The sequence below is a fragment of the Rhinolophus hipposideros genome (assembly GCF_964194185.1).
Source record: "Rhinolophus hipposideros genome assembly, chromosome: 3".
NCBI lineage: Eukaryota > Metazoa > Chordata > Mammalia > Chiroptera > Rhinolophidae > Rhinolophus > Rhinolophus hipposideros.
Window position 1 is genome coordinate 19,237,993 of NC_138049.1, and position 23,760 is coordinate 19,261,752.

General features: G+C 36.1%; 1 protein-coding gene across 3 annotated transcripts in view; it reads right to left on the minus strand.

Annotated features, from left to right (window-relative positions):
• UTRN (utrophin) overlaps positions 1 to 23,760 on the minus strand; it is a 461,045-nt gene that overhangs the window by 227,179 nt on the left and 210,106 nt on the right. For all 3 annotated transcript variants that reach the window (XM_081037226.1, XM_081037224.1, XM_081037225.1), the window contains 3 exons: positions 22,017 to 22,134; positions 15,364 to 15,569; positions 13,112 to 13,266 (listed from right to left, as the gene is read on the minus strand). In XM_081037226.1, the coding sequence (XP_080893352.1) occupies positions 13,112 to 13,266; positions 15,364 to 15,569; positions 22,017 to 22,134 (479 nt within the window). The remainder of the gene's footprint in view (positions 1 to 13,111; positions 13,267 to 15,363; positions 15,570 to 22,016; positions 22,135 to 23,760) is intronic.

Genomic DNA, 23,760 nt, shown 5'->3' on the forward strand with positions numbered 1-23,760 from the left:
AACAAACAATATGAAAAATGGGTACTAACAATTTCACTCCTAGGTATTGAAACCCAAGAGAACTGAAAATGTATGTCTATACAAACACGTGTGGTACATAAATGTTTATAAGCAGCATTATTTATAATAGCCAAATAGTAGAATCAACCCAAATATCCATCAACTGAGAAACTGATTAACAAAATGCAATATATTCATACAGGAAATATTCAGTCATAAAAAGGAGTGAAGTACCAATTCGCAGTACAACATGGATGAACACTGAAAACATTATACCAAGTGAAAGAAGCCAGATGAAAGGCCACATACTGTGTGATTCCATTTATATGAAATACCACCGAAAGGTAAATCCATAAAGAGAGAAAGTAGATTAGCCAATGACTAGGGCTGGGGAGTAGAGACAATGGGGAAGGACCTCTAATGAATGGTGGGGTTGGGGTGGGGGGTAATAAAATGTTCTGAAATTAAGAGTATTTGTACACACTTATTTGTACACTTTTAAAAGGGTGTGTTTCATGGTATATGAATTATATCACAACTTGAAAATCAGCACACATAATATGATCTCCTTTATACGTATTTTCTATCTGTCCCTATACTCATCCATCCGTTCATCATCATCCATCCATTTGTCCTTCTATTTGCATATATAGAAGGAAAAATGTCTGGAATGTTATCTTAATTTTGAAATAATTATTTCCAAGTGCTAAGATTTAAGGTGGTTTACTTTGCTATTGATACTCTTCTGCATTCTTTCAATTTATAATGAACAGGTATCTTTTTTTACAGATCAATAAACATTCTTTAAAAAATGGATAAAAGATTTAAATAGACACATCATCGTAAAAAATATATGGATGGCAAATAAGCACATAAATAGATGTTCAGCATCATTAATCATCAAAGCAACGTAAATTTAATCCACAATGAGATACCACTACATATTAGAACATCTCTAAGAAAATGACGATACCGAAAGTTTGTGAAAATGCTCACCAACTGCAACTCTCATGCATTGCAAGTAGGAGTAGAAAATGATACCACCATTTGGAAGAAGTTTGGCTTTTTTTTTTTTATAAAGTTAACCATGCACTTAAGATACAATCCAGCAATCCTACTCCTAAGTATTTACCCAAGAGAAGTGAAAACTTATGTCCACACAAAACCCATATGCAAATGTTTATAGCAGCTTTGTTCATAATGGCCCCAAACTGGTAATAACCCAAATGTCATCAACTGGTAAATAGACAAGTTGTGGTACATACATATAATAGAATACTACTGAGACATAGAAATAAACAAACTACTGATAGATGAAACAACATGGATGGAACCTCAAATGCATTCTGCTAAGTGAAAGAAAGATACAAAAGCTACATACCATGATGCCATTTATATGACATTCTGGAACGTCAGCAACCTCACCCCAGCATTTGCTTACTGAAAACCTCCAGTAGAGTTTGGCTTTCTACAGAATAAATTTACGTTGGTTTTCCTAGGACTCAGTGCCCTCCATAAGCTATCACTAATCTACTTTTCCAGCTTTATCCCTAACTTTTCTCCAGCACTCTGTTCAGGTCAAATGGAAAGCTCCTTTTTCTCAAGAATATTCTTAATACTATGTCCACATAAAAAATTTATATCTACATATCAATGACCTATTCAACCATCTCCCCTTATAAAAATCCTACTAATCTTTCAAAGATTAAGGACTATCTGCTCCAAAACATCTCAGCCCAATTAGGTTTCCTTTGTCTGAGTTCATAAAATGTTAGTATGCCTCTTTATACAGAAAGTAATCACATGCATTCTGGGAAAGCCCTTGGATTGTGATCTTATTTCACTCTTAAATTTACTGTAACTGTACCATAGAGATTTCTTGTCTGTCCACCTATTCTATCAACATACTATGGTAAGAAGCAGTCTTTTGTATCTCCATATTTCTCAGAGTCCTTATTATGGTATTATAATAAGCATTTATAGAACAATGAAGATCGATTTATAATATGCCTTTAAAATTACCTCTCAAATATCATTTTTCAAGAAGCTACTGAGAGATGTGCTCCACAAAACTCTGTAAATCCAGAAAGGAGAAGATATGAGAAGCACAAAAACAAGAGATCCAATCCAGGGAGAAGCATACAAGCTCCCATGCTAATGGTGAAAGACCTCAGAAAAGAGGGGTGATGAATCCAAATTGGATCAGTTAAGGGCTAGCATCACCATTCCAACTGCCATGTTTTTTGTTTAAATTTGACAAAATTAACAAAGGAAACACCTTGACAAAACAAAACAAAACAAAAAATATAGGGCCAAAAAAAAAAAAAAAAGAAAGAAAAAAAGCGTAAGATCCAGGAAATAGGGATTACAGACTAGGAAGAAAAGAGAGAAAATCCCCAGGATAAGTAAGGGCTGTGTGGCAGACAGAGAAAGCACATCTCCGAGGAAAAACATTAGAAGTGACAGACTGCTTAACGTGATTGACTTTGTGGGCTATGGGTACTGTCAGGCCATGGGAAAATGTGGGAAGAATTAGCAATTGGTGCAAAGAAAACTAAGAATACAAAAACAAGGCAATTATTAACTTTAGGTAAAACAAACAGAGAGGAAGCGAAATTATAGTAAATTTCAGTGCTTGGCTGTCATTGATGTTTAGACAGGCGTAATAATGTCAACACTGAATAATATCTGCTTACCTAAGAATTCAGTGATAAGATGGTACAGCCACTGTGAAAAACAATATGGCAGTTCCTCAAAAATTAAAAATACAGTTAACACATGATCTAGCAATTCCACTTCTGGGTATATACCCAAAAGAACTGAAGGCAGGGTCTCAAGGAGATATTTGTACATCAATGCGCATAGCAGGATGATTCACCGTAGCTAAAATGTGGAAGCAACCCAAATATCCATCGACAGATGGATAGTAAGCAAAATGTTGTATACATATATAATAAATAGAATATTATTCAGCCTGAAAAAGAAAGGAAATGCTGTCACATGTTACAACATGGGTGAACCCTGAAGCCTTTATGCTAAGTGAAATAAGCCAATCACAAAACGATAAATACTGTATGATTCCACTGAGCTGAGGTCCTTAGACAAACACACAGAGACAGGAAGTAGAATGCTGACTGCCAGGGGTTGCATGAAGGGAGAACTGGGACTTAAGTGTTCAATGAGTAAAGGATTTCACTTTACAAGATGAAAAGAATTATACGGATGGATGGCGGTGATGGTTGCACAATGTGAATGTTTTTAATAGCACTGAACTGTATAATGAAAAATAGTTAAGAGGGTAAATCTTACGTTATGTGTATTTTACCACAATTTTTTTAAAAAGTGAAAACAAAATCAACGATGAGAAAGAGAAGAGAATGGTAGCATAAGAAAGCTATATCCTATATATTTACCAAAACAGAAGGTCAATAGACAATGTCTAATATTGATGAATTGGAAGATAATGGTATGCTCATTTTATTTAGAATCTGGAAATATATAAATGACATAAAAAAAGAGAAAATTGTTACCCCTATGGAGAGGGATTGTGTTGAGCAGTAAGAGAATCGTTGTGTGTTTTTTTTATAAACCTTGTAATACTTTTAATCTGTTTGTAATCATGTGCATATACATTTCTTTAATTTTTATAATTTAGAAGTTACCTACCAGAATTTGGGTTAGTGGTAGTGGAGGTGTTTTATCTTCCATCTAACCCTGCTCATATTTACAATTATTAAAACATCAGCAGAAAAAAAAATTCAGAAAAAGCCAGATAAAGGCTGTGCCAAAAAGATACTAGAAAGCAAAAATTCAAAGGCATACACACATGCAACTAATCAACCACAAACAGACAATTCTTATTTCAAAAACACTCATAAAAATTTAGTAATTATAAAATTTAGTAAAGTCAAACACTTTCATTTTACATAACCAGTATCTTTTATTTTTAACAACATTCATATGCACATAATAGGTTATGTGGCAAGGAGTTAATGTGAAAACAGATCATTATAGATTAGTTGTATTAAACCCCAAGAAAACCCAGACTGGAGAAAAGGATGCAAATATCTGAGAATCCCTTGGGGCGAAGTCAGAGGATTCCCATCACAGGAGAGAAATTTATATACCAAATAAGCATAGAGGACCAGGCTAGCAGGAGAGATGAAAACCCTCAAGTCATGGTTCAGATGAAAAGGGAGCTAAGAGGATCAGGAGCATGTGGCCTTGGAGAGCATTGCGTCCGTTGGGTCGAATACTACCAGCGACACCCTTTGGTGACCAGTGGAACGTGCTGAATCCAGAAACGAAGAGATTCCATGTAAAACTGTCAAATTATGTACTGGCCATCGGTGGCAAAGAGATTCTGCATTCAAAATATTCATTTTGTTGAAAAACAGCTGTGAGATGATGTAAGGGCACTCTACCTTGTTGGTTATGAAAGCCAAAGCAGCAGCGTTTTGAATCAAGGCAGAAAAGGTTCCATCACCACCTGGCTGTGAAAGCCTGAGCAGGCGCAGATCGATCCTCTTGAGCATCATTTTCTTCCACGTAGCACACATGGCCTGAGTCTTGCTTGCCTCCCTAACAATCAGCTCATCATTTCAAGCCTCAGCTTTATTTACTTATAAAAATGAACCAATGACTAACCCCCAAAGTCATCACTGTCTGTCACATCCAGAGCTTCACTGTTTACTTCGTTTCCCTTCAATATCTTCCCTCTTCCCTCCCCCACTAACCTTCCCCGCCCCACCGGGTCAACTTTTCTTTATCCTCCAGACCTTGGTGCGGATGACCTCAAACCTGTGCTACCTCACCCCAGAGCACCCAGGATTTCCCTTGCCATGATTATTAGCATGCATCGCTGCTGTAACAAAGCGCAACAAACACCGGCCTACAGCAACAGAGTTTATCTCACAGTTGTGGAGGTTAGTTTCTGAGAGGGGTCTCACTGGACTAAAATCAAGTCATCAGCAGGCAGGACTGTGTTTCTTTGTAGAGGCTCTAGAGGTGAATCTGCTTCTTTGCCATTTCCAGCTTCTACAGTTCATCACATTCCTTGGCTTGTGGCCCCATCTCTTCAAAACCAGCAGGAGAGGGTTCAGTCCTCAGGTCACGTCTCTCTGACCCATTCTTCTGCTTCCCCCCTCCACTTTTAAGAACCCATTAATGGAACTGGGACCACCCAGATGATTCAAGATAGTCTCCCCATCTTTGGGAGCCATGATTCTGCCTATTTCATTATACTGTACCTACGATCTCGATTGAGAGTGACTGTTTTCTTGTCTGTTTAAAGTTTCTGAATCATCAATGCACCTAGTACCCCCAGGGCGTGCATACAGTAGCAACTTAGCAAGCATTTATTGAATAAACTAATACAAAAGTAAGAATAATATCTCCCTCCCTGCAAGGAGGTATAAAGAGAAAATGAGGTGTACACACATAACTGTATAAACATAGTAAACACTCAATAAATATTATTTTCCCTAACCTTATATATGAATTTGGTGAAATACTGAGTAATTATTTTTTAATTATTTTTTTAAAAATAAATTTTGTTTATAGCATGCAAATATGCAATTTAATAATAAGTGTTCTGGGGAATCTTCTAAATTCACATATATCTGGTGTCATTTTTTTGTCTCATGAATGTAATCAACTACTAAAAATAATGAACATACTGAAAACTAAACTCTGCTTACAGCTGTTGAAATTATCTTCATTATAATAAACATCATTTAAAATGTTTATAATCATAGTATATATATATTGGGGATGCCAAAAAATTTATATACATGACTTGTATTCATCTTTTATTATTGGTATATATTGAATATTACAATTTTAATATTTTTTTCTTAAAATGTGTATACATTTTTTTGGCACCCTTTATGTAGATGTGTGTCTGTGTGTATACTAATTTGTATCTGATTTTTGAAATTAATATAATTTCATATGAAATTGCTAATAGAATATTGCTCAAACGTCAGTTCTCCACACTACCCATTTCAGTCTTTTTAAAAATTAGATCCAATGCTAGAGTTTCTTGTACTGAACACTACAAGAATCTTCTATCCATTTTCAAAGAACTTCACATGGTGCATCATACTACCATAAGGCCAAAGATAATTGCTAAAATTAGAGATTCGGGAATGTATATGCACACTTTATTACACAGGCTAATAAATTACCATTAATGCCACTGGTGCAGTGTTCACAGAAGAAAACAACCTAATTCTACCACCTCTGCCACTTACTAGCTATATGGCTTTGGGTAAATCACTTCAAATCTCCCTTTTTTTTTCAACCTTAAAATAAGTTGCTTGGACTGGATGAGTAAAGCACCCATTTCAGAATTTCCAGAGGTCCTTTTACAAGTACATAATCCATCACATCACAGAGATTATAAACCTGCTAGAAGAGTTCCTCCATACTCACCCCCACCCCTAGCTTCAAATTCAGCTTCATTGAGAATCACGGCATGTAAGTAAAATGTTACTGATGGGAATAGGTGAATGGTGGGACGTATTAATATGGAAGTTTCCGAAGATGATACTCAGCACGGAACTTATATTAGTCGACAATTCTCAATGCAGAGTTTATATCTGGCAGTGTTCTGGTTGTTACAGCTCAAGCAAGATGAGAAGAGAACTAGAGGATGTCCTGAGAAATGTAATGAGAGAATATAGGGAAAGTAGCACTATAATAGAAAAAAAAATTATTTTAAGTTTAGAAAATTGTGGCTACTAGACAAAGGCAAAGAAGAGAAGTGTGTAAAAATTTTTTTTAACCTATAAATCATAAAGAATAAGGACAGGCTAAAAACCTAAAAGATACAACATTTAACGTTAGAAGGGTAACTTGAGCAGAAAGAATTTTTACTTCCAACAGAAGTAACAAACTATAGATTCTTTAGTATAAAAAATGGTGCACACTAAAAACATAAATAGCTTTCATAAAAGATTAAAGGAATTCATGTGTGACAGATTTATAATAGTTTACATTTAAGGGAATTGGGATTTTTAAAATGTAAACTCTTAGCTTTTAAAAAGATTTCTGTTATAAAAGCAACTGATGTTACAAAATAGCTTACAGTAACAACCAAAATAGCTTATGGTTATTTAGTAGCATAACAAAATGTGGCCACCCACATAACTGACTTTGTAAAATATTTTAAAGATGTTAAATAATACTTGATATTTTAAGCTACAAAATATATTGTTTAATCAAGTGTTCATGGTCAAAAGAGTGTTTGAACATAAGTAGGTCTTCGTTTTTTTTAGACATTAATGAAAAAGAGCATCTTAGGAACCCCCCACAGATATGTGCTGCTAAATTTTCATGTACTTAAAAGGTGATCTGTACAATTACATGAGATTTAAGTATATTTATCTTATTTAGAGCAGAAAAATAGTAGCATCAGTAGTTTTAGTGGCATGTAGAACACTGAAAATGAGACATTCTTTGAGCTTTTTCAATGGGCACCTTCACAAGGTAATTTTGTTCTTTGGTAAATAAAATAACATTTAGCTGGAAAATCTATTAAAATACCCTTGGGGGAAAATGAATGAAGAATTAGTCACTGCAGATATCCCCAGGGGGTGGGTCTGGGGTAGGCGGTCTCTCTTGAGCTTCCTAGGTGGTGTGGCATTAACAGCTTAGAACGGCCTCTTTAAATCCCATGGAATGAATTTTTAAGTGCCTGACAATTATCCAATCTTAATGTAATAAGACTAGGTCACCAAAACACCATAGATCATTGGGGACGGCTGCTATGGCATTCATTTTAAGAGCATAAAGATTGAGCCTCGTTGATGTTAGGCCATAAGACGCAATCCCAATGAGTATCTTCTATTGGTCATTGTTGAAAGGAATTGACCAAATATACAACAGATAAATGCTGAAGAAGAATGTTTCACTTTTATTACTCTGTAGGGACAATAAACAACCACTACTGAAGAGTAACAACAGAAATAATAAAAGTTTCAAAATATACAACAAAAATAATTGGGAAAGCAATCAAAAGTAAATTCAATTTTTTGGAATGTAATCTGTGTTCATAATAGTCAAGGGTTTCACAAATTCAGTCTTAGTAGGCACAGTATTTATATAATCCTTTGTAAACTATGTACATTCTACATGTCCAGCTGGCCATTAATAATAAATCAATGAACATTCATTAGAAAGACAGTGTCATTGCAAAAGAAGAAAATAAATTTCCTTCACTAGATGAATTTGTATTGGTGGCTTTCATATGAAATAAGGTCTTCTTTAACACTACACATTTTCTTTCCAGGATGATTAGACTTCTGCGAAGGCAGAATACACTTAAATACAATGTAAATTCAGCACCCATGACGATTTTACTAAATGCTACGTTCTAAATGTGTCTGTTCTCCCAAAATTCATATTGTGTGATCGTAATGCCTAATGTGATGGACTTGAGCCTTTGGGAAATGTTAGGTGATAAGGGCAGAGCCCTCATGAATGACACCAATGCCCTTACAAAAGGCCTGAGATAGCTTAAACAACTGATAGTGACTTGAGAACCTCTGCTAATTTAACTGTAGATACTACTGTAACACAGACTATGGGCAATGGATTTCTAAGGAAGATGTAATACGACAGGGCATATGATGATAATGTGGGTAATCTGTTACTGAACACATACCAGGTACAGGGAACTTTTATACATAATCAGTGATCCTCACAATAATCCTACACATTAGATATGTTCTCCACTTTAGAACCAAGGAAAGTGAGACTCGGTGATTTGAAATAACTTGCTCAAGATTGGTAAGTCACATAGGTGGTAACTGAATAAGTTGGGATTTTAATCAAGGATTGCCACATGTCACAGCCAATGTGCTTTCTGTACTTCCTGCACAAACCAAGACTAGCCTTAAAAGAGTCAAGGCAAAATACGGTTTCCAAGGGATAAGGGCAAAGAGAAAAATAAATAGTAATTAATGATATATAAGACAGTCTTTGCAACAAACAGTTATGTTGTCTCATTTCCTTTATAATATTTCAGTGTAAATAACTATATGTATGTGTATTTGTGTGCATGGGAGTATGTGTGTATATACATACATATACCTATGTGCACACACATACATTTACATATACATAGGCACTCCAGAGTTAAAATAAAATTTCAGACCCCAACCCAAAAGTTACTATAAGCACATTTCAATTACTACTATCTCTATTTGCACTAAAACGTTTGTTAACTGGCATTAAAAGATATAAGGGAAAAAATTTCACAGGTTAAAAGAATATTGGCCAAGGTAGGTCAATTAGTTTAAAATGTTAGAGACAGACCTGTTGTAATCAGAAACCAAAATATTGGGAGCCAGTTCCATTTCAGAATTACAACTTTCTGTGCATTAGAAAACTATTATGAATGTATCTATATGACACATTACCTCCAAGTAGGGTCTGAGGCAGCAAACACATTACTCTTCCTGCAGTTAGGAACAAGGCTACTCACACCAAGGATAATAAAGACTATAATAAATAGTCTCATGTCAAGTCAAAGCTTTCTGTTATCACAGAGTATTGGATTTTGGCACTGCCGATAAGGGATTGTCGGCCTGTAACTTTGAATGGCCAAATTACCTAGGCCAATTGCAATTCACAGAAAACATTTCCTTTGAAAGCTGATATTAAATGTCACACATTATGCTGCAATAACACTAATGCATGGGTAAGTACAATAACGCTTCACCCCTCCAGAATTTGGCTGCCAATAATATATATTCAGAATAGAGTGGGGAAATAATAGGCGAGCCATGGTCTCAGGCCTCTCAGCAGCCATTCCACGATGGCCACACCCTGGAGAGTGTTGCATTATTCATTGCAGAGGCACCCATATCTTTAAACAGAGCTGGCTTCTAAACTCAACTCAGATAAGAACCAGTAAGTGGAATCATTGGACAGATCTAAGAGGTGGGTACACAGAGCAGTCACCAGCAGTAGCTGACATGCTGATGAGCAAAGAAGAAAAATAAAACTGTTTGTAAAGAAGGTTACGAGCCTGAGCACACAGACACAAAGGCTTGGGTTCCAATCCCAGCTCTGCCTGTCGGAGCTGTGTGGATTTTGGATATTGCTTCGCTTCTCTCTGCTTCAGTGTATTCATCAGCACAGTGCTAATGAAAATGCTGCCTGTCTCCACTGGTTGTTGTGAGGATTAAATGAAAAAGTGCATGTGAAGAGCTGAGCACAGCGCCTGACAATGAGCAGATACCCAATAAAATTTACACACTAAAAATATAGCACAAAATCTCACAAAGCGTAGCAGCCTGCATAAATTTACCACCAATTCGTTAGAAGGCAGAGCATGATCATAATTTAGTATAGAAACATATCTTTTGGGTTATGCTGTGTGACTCTGAACATGTCACTTAAACTTCTCTGGGCCTGAAAGCATTAGATCAGACCAGGTATTCTTAACTGAGCTGACAGTGGTTCTTCAGCAGGGTAAGGTGGCAGAGGGGAATGGCAAAAACTTTACTCTTTTTCTGTGTAGAGGACAACTATAAAATACAGAAACAAATACACAGTATATCATGATATTAAAATTTCATGGGGGCAGGGATCTGAAAAGGCTTCTTTAGGGGGTCGACAACATAAAAAAAGGTTAAGAAAATACTGGTTTAAATAAATGAACCATAAGATTGTGTTCAGCTCTTAAAGTTCCTTAATTCTGTCTTCACAACAATAATGCCAAGAATTAAAAAAGGTTTAATATTCGTTCACACACTTTCTTTAAGAAGGAAAGATTTGTATATTCTAGGAAAATCTCCAATTAAAACAGTTAAAAATTGTAAATATCATTGTGTTTAAAAGAGAAATTCCTCTAAATGCTTAGAAATCCCAACTGTCTAAGCATAAGGGATCCCGGGAGCTGCAGTTTTGTTGTACTCTCAGATAACAGTATACCCAAACATGTACTATTTTACAGATAACAGTATACCCAAATCATGTCTAAGTATTAATATACTTACCTGTTTCTCCCAAAATAATGGAGAATGAAAATAAGGACAACTATTGTAACTACCATAAAATTGGAACACTGCGGCTGTCTTAGCTATGATAAATGAAAGATTACCTTGGAATATAATTCATTTTTAATTGCCCCTTCCATCTAATCTAACTAGTGATGTAGACTGTCTTAAAATATTTACAAAGAGAAAGCAAAAAAAGAATTGGAGGTGCTAAATAAAGCGGGCCACACATCCCTACATGATTAATTTTTCTGGGTATTGTTTACAACAAAAGCAAAGTCATAACTCTTACACATGATTTTTGGAAACACAGATTAAGTATGATTAAGGACCATCCCTCTTACTGTTAAAACTGTGTGTGTTTTTTTTTTTATTGAGCTATAAGTGACATACAACCTTGTATTATTTTTGGTATACAATATAATGATTTGATATATGTATATTTTGCAACATGATTAGCACAGTAAATGCAGTGAACATACATCACTACGGTTACAGTTTTTTTCTCGTGATAAGAACTTGTAGGATCTACCCTCTTGGCAACTTTCACATGTACAACACAGTACTGTTAACTGTAGTCAGTTACCACGCTGTATATTACAGCCCCAGAACTTGTTTATCTTCTAACTGTAAGTTTGTACCTTAAAGCTATGTTTTAATTAATTTATATTTTTCAATTACAGTTGATATTCAATATTATTTTATATTAGTTTCAGGTATACAACATAGTTAGACATTTACTTTACAAAGTCATCCCCTGATGAATCTAGCACCCACTTGGCACAATACATAGTCATTACAATATTATTGATTATATTCCCTATGCTGTACTTTATATCCCGTAACTATTTTGTTAATCATCAATTTGTACGTCTTCCTCCCTTCACCTTTTTCACCCAGACTCCTACCCCTCCAAAGCTGTTTTTAATTCACATCCTTCCCTGCTTTAGTTTTGGGATACTTATTACATAATATACCCTAATAATCTCTTACAACGAAAGAAAACAGCTGTATAAAATGCTAGAAAGATCAATATTATAGCTACAATCTGCTTTAACAACTTATAGAGTTTTGTATTTGCTACCCCAGTCACTTCCTCCAGAATCCTAGGTTTTTCCAGCCTCCTACTCATACTCATATTCTTCCCTCATAATTCTCTTCTTTGAGATTTCCGAAAATCCATTTTAGAAGTTCTAACTAAAAATGACATTCCAAAAACGTATAAAATGCTTCCATGTCACACTGTTATTAAATGCTTGACCATGCTTTATTACCAGTAATATATATCATAAAGTGTTCTAACATTATCCATTTTATTCATTGCAAAATAAGTGTGTTTTGATGTCTCTGATTGCTTTCAGGCAGTTGCATTTGAATATATAAAGATGTGTGTGAAACCATAATTTCCCTTAGATGCAGGCACTCGCAGAGCTATGCAGAAGGTAAACACATTTTTACTGATGATGACTATAAATATGCCATCTTAAAGAGATGCTAACCACTGTTTATAGGGCCTCAAATCCTAGGTGTTCAAGTGACAGAAAAATCTCTCTTATAAATACATATGCTATTTTAGACTGTATCAAATTATACTGACTAAACAGAGTAATGGAAAGAAAAAATAATAAATTAGTTGAAGCCCTAAATAGACAAGAGCGTATTTCAGAAATCTAGGGTTGGATCATGTGTTCTCAGCCTCAATTGAGGATGGCCCAGCCAAATAGGACACTATTTTAGTTACCATTAAGGACAATATGAACCTAATGCAGCGATAAATACCTAAGTGTTCCTTACCATCAGAGTATTACAAGGTATACTCTTGGTAGTACCAAGAGACAGAAAAAAAATCACACATAAATGACCACTGGCAAGGTTTAGACTTATTGAAGGAAAAACACCATTGCAGAAATTGAAGTAGATTCTGTGTAAATATACATTCTGTGTAAGTATGATAAGACTAACTCAGTACAGTATAAAAATAGAAACAATAATAAAATGTACTTCTAGTAGTCACATATTTTGGGATGTTTCCATGAGAACGCCAAAGCAATCAAATTCTTAACCTCCCAACATACATTCACCTGCCAGGGACTTAGCATTACCTTCGTTTTAGATTGATCCATGATGTTTTTAAATACTCGGTGGTTTCTTTCACATTCCTCGTGTCATCATTACCATATTCCTCCAGCAGCTTCTGCAGCACGTTATCGAATGCCATTACAATACCATCTCCAGGACCCAGTTCTTGAAGCAGTATCTAAGGTGTAATTTCAGGTGTAATTGTTAGACTTAGTCACTCAGTAACCAGTATTACCAAGACCTGAGCTTCCCTGTAACTTTTACCATATTTTAGACACAGATATCAAAAGAAGAAAAATTACTGGACAAACTCTTGCATCTAAGCTTAAACGACAACAATTATAGAAGTGAAAAAGAAAAATGTCTAAGAAAGTAATCAGTACCTGGGAGATGACATTTAAAAAACTATTATCTTTTCCTCTTTCAGATATTTTATTTCCTCAAACCATTGCTCGTTTCTCATTCTTTCTGCTCATTCTTTCTGCTATATATCTGATCCACATAGTAACTGCATTGTATCGGAATGAATCTACTGTAGAGTTCCCTATAAGTACCAACAATATGGAAATCTTCTCTCTTTCCCCTCGATCACTGTGTATGTTCATAAAGTTAACTGCTTTGTGGATCAAGCAGCAAGCAAGGTTTACTGAGAGTTGCTTGCAGAGCTAAACTGATGCTGAGTACGTCCATTGGCATTAGTTTCTTGACACACTTTTTCTTTTTTTTTTTTTTAAAGGAAAAATTTAAAAAGATTTTTATTAAAAATATAGCTAACATACAGTATTATATTAGTTTCAGGTGTACACCATAGTTGTTCAACATTTATATACCTAACGAAGTGATCACCATGATAAGTCCAGCAACCATCTGACACCATAGTATGCTATCACAATATTATTGACTATATTACCCATGCCGTACATTACATCCCCGTGACTTATTTGTTTTATACCAGGAAATTTGGAAATCGTATTCCTCTTCCTCCGTCCCCCTATTTTAAATGTATCAATTACAGTTGACACTCAGTATTATTTTATGTTAATTTCAGGTGTCCAGCATAGTGGTTAGTTTTAAGAAGTGGTCTTATACCCACCTGGCACTACATAGTGATTACCATATCATTAACTATATTCCCTATGCTTTACTTTCCATCCCCATGACTATTTTGTAACTACCAATTTGTACTTTTTAATCCCTTCACCTTTTTCACCCTGCCCCCAACCCCCTCCTCTGAGAGACCCTGGATCAACATACTTCCCCATGAAATCTAAATGACAAATGAACATTCTTATAGTGTTTTGTAGCAATTGACGGAAAAATCCACCCTAACATTTCAGAAGAAAATAACCATACTGTTAATTAGAAAAGAATAGTCTGAATACCAGGGTTGAAGCACTGATGTCACTTTTTAATCGTATTCCTTTAGTTAAGTGCCAGGGGCTTTGCCAATTATTACTTTTGAATCATTTGGTGAAAACAATCAACAAATATCATAAACACAGTGAATGATGCAGGAAGTCAGGACACCCAGACACTTGCTTTTTAAACTGTAACCATGGAAAGTCTTTATGTATGAAGAACAAAAACATACTTTCATGTTTTAGATTTTGATTCCCATGTATTATGTTGCTCACAAATGTACACTTTCATCACAGGCTATCGGAAGGGTAAATAAATGTTACTCCAAAATATAACCTAATAAACCATAACCTCTAATTCAAGAATACCTCTATGATTATAGAGAAAATTTTAAAAACCACTTTAAAAACACCATAAATGTTCAGTACCATCAACTCTACAATCAAACTGACCACAAAAAAGGTACCTACTCTGATGATACTGATAAAACAGTTTGGTTATGAAGGTATTCAAAGAAATTGAACTTATTACCTGATTTGTTCACCACAGTGTCCCTCAAATGAAAGTCTCAGGAAATTTCATAAATAAAAATAACCTTTAGGGTCAATGTGGAGGGAGCAAAAGGAGGGTTCTTGGGATTCTGAAAATATTCTCTTTCTAGGTGCTAGTTTGTGGGTATGTTCCATTTGCAAAGAATCAGTGACCTGTAAATCTAAGATATATGTACATTTCTATTTGTTATACTTCCAGAAATTTTTCAGAAACCTTCATGGTCAAATTCTTTATATAAACTTCAATGTATATTCTAAGACCTTGGGAAAACATCATGACAAGAGTCCAAAAAAGTACAGTGAACAGAACAAAAAAGTATATCAAATAAATAGATATTGCCAAAAAAATATCCACCGACTCTTACTTGATTATCAGAAATCTGTTTGATAAGTGGATCCCTTCGGGCTTGTTGAAGAATATACAGGCGAGCCTCATATTTTCTCATAAGTTCTTCAGTCTCTTCCCTGTGGTCATCCCACTGAAGGCTGTCAATCACCATGTCCTCCAGCTGTTGCTGCCGTAATTCAACGCCATGCTGAGTGTTATCCCACTGGTTCTTGACCTTTTCCACTGGAGGAGGCATTATAAAAAAAATTTTTTTTTTTAATTTTAAAATCCAAGAAAGTAACTATCAGGAAAGGAAAAAAATAATACCTGATACCAAATTTATCACAAATAAGGCTATCAATACAAAAGAGAAAGGAAGCAAGTTACTACATAAATTTTAAAGGAATTTTAACACGTCAGTAATACTAGATACAACTGATATATTTCTGAAATCATTCTTGAAGAAAAATTCTTAAACTCTATTTTAAACACACTACACTATCTCTGGATAAAAATATCTACTGTTATAAATTGATAGAGCAAAAAACAAGAAAATAATTTCCTATCTCATTTTACATTTACAGAACCAGCTTTGATAAAGGTAGTTTAACAGTACTTTATGATTGAACTTTAAGGCATATACAGTCAGCTACCATTCTCAAAAAAGATGCTCTAAGGTAGTTTTAAAGTTAAAAGAAAAACCTGTTAAGACTACTTTTCACATTTGCTTTATGTAGCATTAAAGCTGTCTAAAAGAAAGTATTTTTTCTATGCTCAAATTCAAGAGTAACCCTAAAAATAAAGTAGATTCAAGTTTTATGTGCCCAGTAGCTCTTTATCATAAAAAAAAAAAATCCATATTGGCTCTTTTCCTGTCTATTTTATTGTTGTTTCTTTCTATTTCTTTCATTCTCTCTTTCGCTCTTTCCTTTCTCCTCCCTCTCCTCTTTCCCTTCCCTTTTCTCCTTTTCTCCTTTTTAACATGGAGTTAAGAAAAAAGAGATCTAAGGAAACAAACTTTTGATTAATTACTCCAGGGAAAGTTCATGATCTTGAAGTACCAGTAAGCAATAGTTTTGAATATCTTCAACAATCCATTGATAATAAATAGGTAGAGAGTTAAAAACAAACTTCTAGAAGATGTTCTGAATGCCAGGCAGACTTAGGGCTGTGGTTAAGTACCAGGCCAAGAAGAACTTAACTATAAGATAACATTCCAGCTGAGTTAAAATGGAACATTTTGGTAACATTCTTGGGATAATACAGGGTTATAGTAAACCAAGATTGTTCAGAAAGCTGGAAATTATACTTACAGGTAATAATTCTAAAAAAAAAATTCAATGGCTTAATCTATTTTATACCATCTAAGTAAAAGTTTAAGTAAATTGCTTAAGATTGTAGACTTCCAGTCAAGATGGCGGAATAGGTAAAGACTATGCTCACCTCTTCGCATGACCACCTCAAAATTACAAGTAAATTATAGAACAACTACATTTGAGAACTACGTGAAGACTAGCTGAACATAAGTGCTATAACTAAGGATATAAATAAGAGCCACCCCAAGAATGGTAGGAGGGACGGAGACGCAAAACAGGCAGGTTCCACACCCATGTCCAGCAGTTAAGAATCAGGAGGGATAGCACAGCTGTGGAAGTCTTCCCTGAAGAGGAGTGAGTGGTCCCAGCCCCACATTAAGCTCTCCAGCCTAGGATCCCCATGCCAAGAAGAGGTCTCCCAGCAACATCTGGCTGTGAAAATCAGTGGGGATTCCATTCAAGTAAAACAAAGGGCTGCTATAAATCCAGGTGTCCTCTTACAGGGCCCGTGCAGAGACTCAGTTGTTCACAAACACTTGCCCTAAGCTCAGAAAAGCGATAGCAGCTTGAAAAGCATTAGAGACATATGGGGAGAAACTGAATTACCTGGCTTCAGGGCAAGGGTTGGAGAGGCAGCTTTCTCCAACACAGAAATGCTGGCAGAAGTTATTGTTCCTTTGTTGAGACCTCCCCCCAAACATCTGGCCGGTGAAGCAAGGCACCATCTCTAAGCCACCATCAACTTGGTTAACACTAATCACTCCACGTTCATGATTCCTTGAGCCCCCACCCCATCCAACTCATGCACTGGCTTGAACCTCTTTCAGAAGCTTTTCCTCACAAGATGCAGGCCTGGGTCCATGTGGCAGACTTTGCTAAAATCTTTCAAAGGTCCACAAGACCCAAACAAGCAGTGGTTGGCCTCGGCATGCCTTATACCCCTTGCTAAGCTGCCCCTGGCACTACCATGTTTCCCCAAAAACAAGACCTATGCTGAAAATAAGCCCCAGTTAAGATCTCAGCCAGACGGATACATTTAGTACATTATGATGATGTTCCAGAAGATGCCATGACTGTATTTGAGTAAATGTAGATTGTTGTACATGAAAAAATAAGACATCCCCTTAAAATAAGCCCTAATAGAGCAAAAATTAATATAAGATCTGGTCTTATTTTCAGGGAAAGATGGTAGTGGCAGCCAGTCTTGGATCACAGAAGAGCCTCTCCCAGGCACCTCCAAGTCAAGAACAGGCAGCTATCAACCACAGACCACAATGTGGCTCCTCACTGGTGGCCCTGGGCCAGGCAAAGGTAGTGGCTGACATGGGCCTGTACCAGACTCCCTCCCAAAAGGCCCCAGAAGCAACATATCTGGTGGCCAGATTCAGACCACACCAGAGCACCACCCAATTAGCTCCACAAATGATACACCCAAGGGGTAGACTCAGCAAGCACCAGAGCCCAGCTAAAATAAATCCTGCTTTGTGGGGTCAGCTCCCACACAACAGCTACTCCACTGCAGTCATGGCCAGTCCTCACTGTCAGTTAGCCTAAAGGTCAATCCTACCTACTGACTGCCAACAGCAATCAAGGCTCAACTATAACAGGAGGGCACACACAACCCACACAAAGGACACCCCGAGAACACCTGTCTCAGGTGACCAGGGAGTATGCACCTCTGGACCTCACAGGACACCTACTGCATAAGGCCACCCTGCCAAGACTGGGATATGTAGCAGATCTACCTGATACATAGAAACAAACACAGGAAGGCAGATAACATGAGTAAAAAAAAAACAAACTTCCCAAATGAAAGGACTGGACAGAACTCCAGAAAAAGAATTAAAGAAAATGGAGACAAGCAATCTACAGAGTTCAAAACTAGTTTAGGGCTAGTTTAAGGATGCTCAATAAACTTAGCATAAGAATAGATGAAGTCAGTGATGAGTTACATAAAGAGACAGAAACCATAAAAAAGAACCAGTCCAAAATGAAGAAAATAATAACTGAAATGAAGAATACATTGGATGGAATTAACAGATTAGATGAAGTAGAGAATCAAATCAACACTTTGTAAGACAAGATATGGGAAACCCCCATTGGAAGAGCAAAGAAAAAAAAAGAATTGAAAACAAATAGCATAGTTTAAAAGATGTCTGGGACAACATCAAGCATAACAACATTCACATCACAGGTGTACCAGAAGGAGAAGAGAGAGAGCAAGGGATTGAAAACCTATTTGAAGATATAATGATGGAAAACTTCCCTAACCTGGCAAAGAAAATAGACATATAAGCCCAGGAAGTGCAGAGAATCCCAAACAAGATGAACCTAAACAGGCCCACACCAAGACACACCATAATTAAAATGTCAAAGGTTAAAAACAAAGAGAGAAGAAAAAAAATAAAGAGAGAATCTTAGAAGTAGCAAGAAAAAAGCAGTTAGTTACCTGCATGGGAGTTCCCATAAGGCTGCCAGTTGATTTCTCAACAGAAGGGGTTGTCAAAGTGATGAAAAGCAAGGACCTAAAACCAAGATTACTCTACCCAGCAAGGCTATTGTTTGGAATTGAAGGATAAATAAAGAACTGCCTAGACCAGAAAAAGCTAAAGGAGTTTGTCACCATTAAACCACTACTAAAAGAAATGTTAAAGGGACTTCTTTAAGAAGAAGGACAAAAATTAAAAAGATGAATAATAAAATGGCAATAACTAAATACCTATCAATAATTACTTTGAATGTAAATGGATTAAATATTCCAATCAAAAGACACAAGGTAGCTCAATGGAGAAGAAAATAAGACCCATACACATGCTGCCTAAGGAGATCCACTTCAGGTCAAGAGACTTAAAGTAAAGGGATGGAAAAAGATATTTCACACAAATGGATATAAAAGAAGTAGAAAAAAAGCTGGAGTAGCAATAGTTATATCAGAGAAAATAGACTTTAAAACAAGAGACAAAGAAGGACATTTCATATACAATAGCCAAGACAGGGACGCAACCTAACTGTCTATTGACAGACGATTGGACCAAAAGATGTGGTCCATTATATACAATGGAATATAACTCAGCCATAAAAAAGAATGAGATCTTGCCTTTTGCGACAACTTGGATGGACATAGAGGGTACTATGCTAAGTGAAATAAGTCAGACAGAGAAAGAAAAATACTATATGATTTCACTTATATGTGAAATCTAAAACCCAAAATAAATGAACAATCAAAACAGAAACAAACTCATTGATTCAGAGAACAAATTGATAGTTGCCAGACGGACTGAGGTTAGAAGACTGGGTGAAAATGGTGAAGGGATTAAGAAGTACAAATTGGCAGTTACAGAATAGTCACAGTAATGTAAAGTACAGCATAGGGAATATAATCAATAATACTGTAATAAATATGTATGGTGCCAAACAAGTAGGTACAAGACTTATTGGGAAAGATCACTTTATAAGTTATATAAATGTCTAATCACTATTCTGTACACCTGAAACTAACATAATATTGAATGTCAACTATAATTGAAAAAAATTTTTTAAAGATTTTAACTTAAGGAGAGAACAAATCTATCATAATGTTCTACTTGTCAGTTAAAATGTTACATAAAGTATTTACGACCAATTATTACTAATAGAATCCTTAACATCAAACAAATAAAACTAAAGACATTAAGTGATAGCAAATACCACTTTTATCATTAATAATAAGCAAATTCTCCTATTCACTGTGAATAAATGCTAAAAGCATGTTATTATTGGTAGTACACACGAGCAGAGAATGGTTTTTCATATAATAGTGACAAAGACTGCAGTCTCTACACACACAAATACATATACACATATATATATGTATATATGTATATATATAAACAGAGGGAGTTACATTGGATAGGGAAGATATTTAGGAGAAGGAACGTGTCTTCTTAAAAGAAACTCTAATACTCTGGTTTCTCTTCAGATCGTATAAATCTTTCGCCTTTTAAAAGAAACTCTAGACAAACACAGTGGTGGTGGTGGTGGTGGTGGGAAATGTAAGACAATAGAAAAAGCAAAATGGAGATGGCTTGGTAAATAATTTGGAGAAGCAGAGAACCTCCCCTGACATGTGACAGAAAATGGGCTCTCTCCAGAGTTCCATCAAAGGCACAGCAATCAATCAATCAATGTAAAGAAGGAGAAAGAAGGAAAATAGCTAATTTGGTAAAAAATAAACCAACATTTTGAGACTAAAAGTTCTCTGTTAACTCATCTCTTTTAACAACCTTGTTGCTGCCCCATTTATTTTGAAATTGAAACACACTTTTTATAGGAGGAATAGTTAACTTTCTACCCTTGAGAAATATAAGCCAAGGTAATAAAATACATTCCAGTTTACATTCTGCCACAAATATTTATTAAATATATAATTTGTACAGGGCACTCTCAGAGTCCCCAGGGCCAGAAAGGTGAATATTCATAATTTATGGAGGGGAGAGAGAGTCAGAGTAACTGTGAGACCCGTAATGAAATTATTGGGGGAAAGGCCATAGCAGGAACTGAAGACAGAAAATACAGTCCACCAGGGACTAGAAGAGGGTGAGAAAGACTGTACAAAGAGGGGGTGACATTTTAGCAGCCGAGTAGAATTTCACCTAGGGAGAAAAGGCAGGGATGGAAAAAAATATAATGCAAATAAAGGTAAGAAGACTAAAAATGTCAGGATGTTTTAAAGAATACATAGAGTACAGAATAGTTATAAGGGGCCAAAGGCTGTAATGGAACAAGGGATGATGAAAGCAACCTGTGACTGTCCCTAAATGACATTCTTGAAAATTCAGACTTTGTTTTACACGCCATACAGATTTAACAGATGCTTTTAAGCCAGAGAGCAAATTTGAAATGAAGATCTCTGTTGTGGTTGTTTTACGTGTTTATTTTTTGTTTTGCTTTTAACTCAAGTATTCCCAAATTAATGCCAAGCAGAGAGGCGCATAGTAGTTGCTCAATAAATATTTTGGGGATGAATTTTGCAAAGATGAATTAAAGATATGGCAAGATCTGGTTTTAATGAATGAATTATAATGAGAGGATGGGTGGATTTGCATTCCTGTGGGTTTCTCTAACTTTTGTTTTCTTGGCTCCTTCAAAACAAATCCTAATGTAAATGCAAATAATCCAATGAATCAGTAATTAGTTAAAAGTAATGATGTTAGTACTTTAAGGAATTCATAAGGGAATCATGACAATGTTCACAAAAAATAAAAAGGGAAAGCTATATTTATTAATAGAGTATCACATATCAAATAATAATAATTTCTGGTTGAATAATTTTTGAACGTGTGTGTGACCATTTTCAGTGAAAGTGGATGAAGACATAATTTTTTTTTAAACTTACATTTTTCTGTGATTGCTGTTCTCACATCTGAACTCGAAGCTTTATTTTTCAAATTCTGAGCCAGTGTAAAAACATAATCAAGCTGAGGATGGCGTTGTTCTAAGTCAGCCTTTGTGATCTGTTTAAGAAGAAGCGATTATTAATACAGGTCAATAGGCCATACAAGAATACTAACAAAGCAAAGCTGGTGTGCTGACATCCAGTTGTTATTTTTCTCCTATGGGGGACAGTGAGGCATCGGTGATATGGGAGAAGGTACAGGATTTGGAGTCTAGAGGTCCTAGGTTCAAATCTCAGCTCTGGCACTTATCATCTTGGTCAGGCAAGCCCTTACCCTCTCTGTTTTTTGTTTTCACAAAAGGAAATAATAAAATACTCATAGCTCAAGTCTAATGAGATTAAATGAAAAAAATCCCTTTAGAAACTGAAAAATGGGCTGAAAACACTAGCAGTGGTTTCTGCAGATGATGCTTTGCCTATCTCTCCTACATCAGATAGGGACACAAACTACTGTCACCTATAGGGATGGGGATGAGGTATACGAAAACGCTAATTGGAATAATTGCAAATTAAATCATTTTCGACACGAAAAACTGCTGCTCTAGAATTTATCTCTTCGTACTGATAAATATGGGGAGAAAAGTTAACAATATCAGGAAAATGGTGGGTTTTAAGTATAGAACTAATAAATACATAAAGATTACAAAAGACAATTTCCAATAGGCATAAACATTATAGCAAAGATTCTCTCTCCCAGCTCTTCCTCTTTCTGAATTCACTAATTCTGCAGACTTCGATTACTTCTACAGTGTCAAACGTTATCGCTAAATGTATTGTTCACAACTTCTACTCCTGAATTCCCAGAGAGACATGTCAGTGAATGCTGATCATGTCCTTTCAAAGGGCCTAAGAACCTCTCAAGACAACATACGAAAACTCAATCAATCAAACCCTCATCCACATTTCATTTCTTCCCTTCCGCATTTCCACTAACAACAACAGCGTCATCCTAGCCACCCAGAAAGGCCTCTTCTCCCTGAGTTAAGCATCTCTTGCACTATGCCCAGTCTTTCTACTAAAGTACAGCATTGCTGCCATTAGTCTCCAGCCACCATTTTAAAAAGAAAAAGGGAGAAAAGATGCTTGCTCAGTGCTTACAGACGAGAAGTCCGAAGGGCTTTGCATGGCCGACGAGTTCCTTCACAGAGGGAACTTGAGCTGCCTTTGCTACTGACTTCCCACTACACGTCTTTACTACACAAATGCTGACCCAGCAGCCCTCACGCTCCCCCACCTCATGCCTTCGTTCATTCTGATCCTTACTGCAGGAATGTCACTTACTTTGTCTCTAGAGGTCAAACACCCCACATAGTCTGCCTTCTATCACTATGGAAGTAACTCCCGTCCGGGGTTCAGGCCCTCTCGCAGGTCACCTGTACCTGCCCTGTGGCTTTTAGTACCCGCTGCTTTGCCACAAAGACTTGTCTACTTAAATGCCTTCAGTGCCTCCAGCTCGGTTTGGGCACATTTATAAGCCGGGGATAAATTTGGTACATACCTCACTAGATTTTTAAAGAACTGAACGAAGTACTACATGTAAATTACTTAGAAAAATACCCAGCACACGTAGAAATTTAATAAAAGTTAGTGACAGCTGTTATGATTATTTTAGGGTTCACTCCCAATTTCTATCTGGTATCTTCTTGTCAGTACCCCTATCCAACACACAGCTGAGGACCTAGCA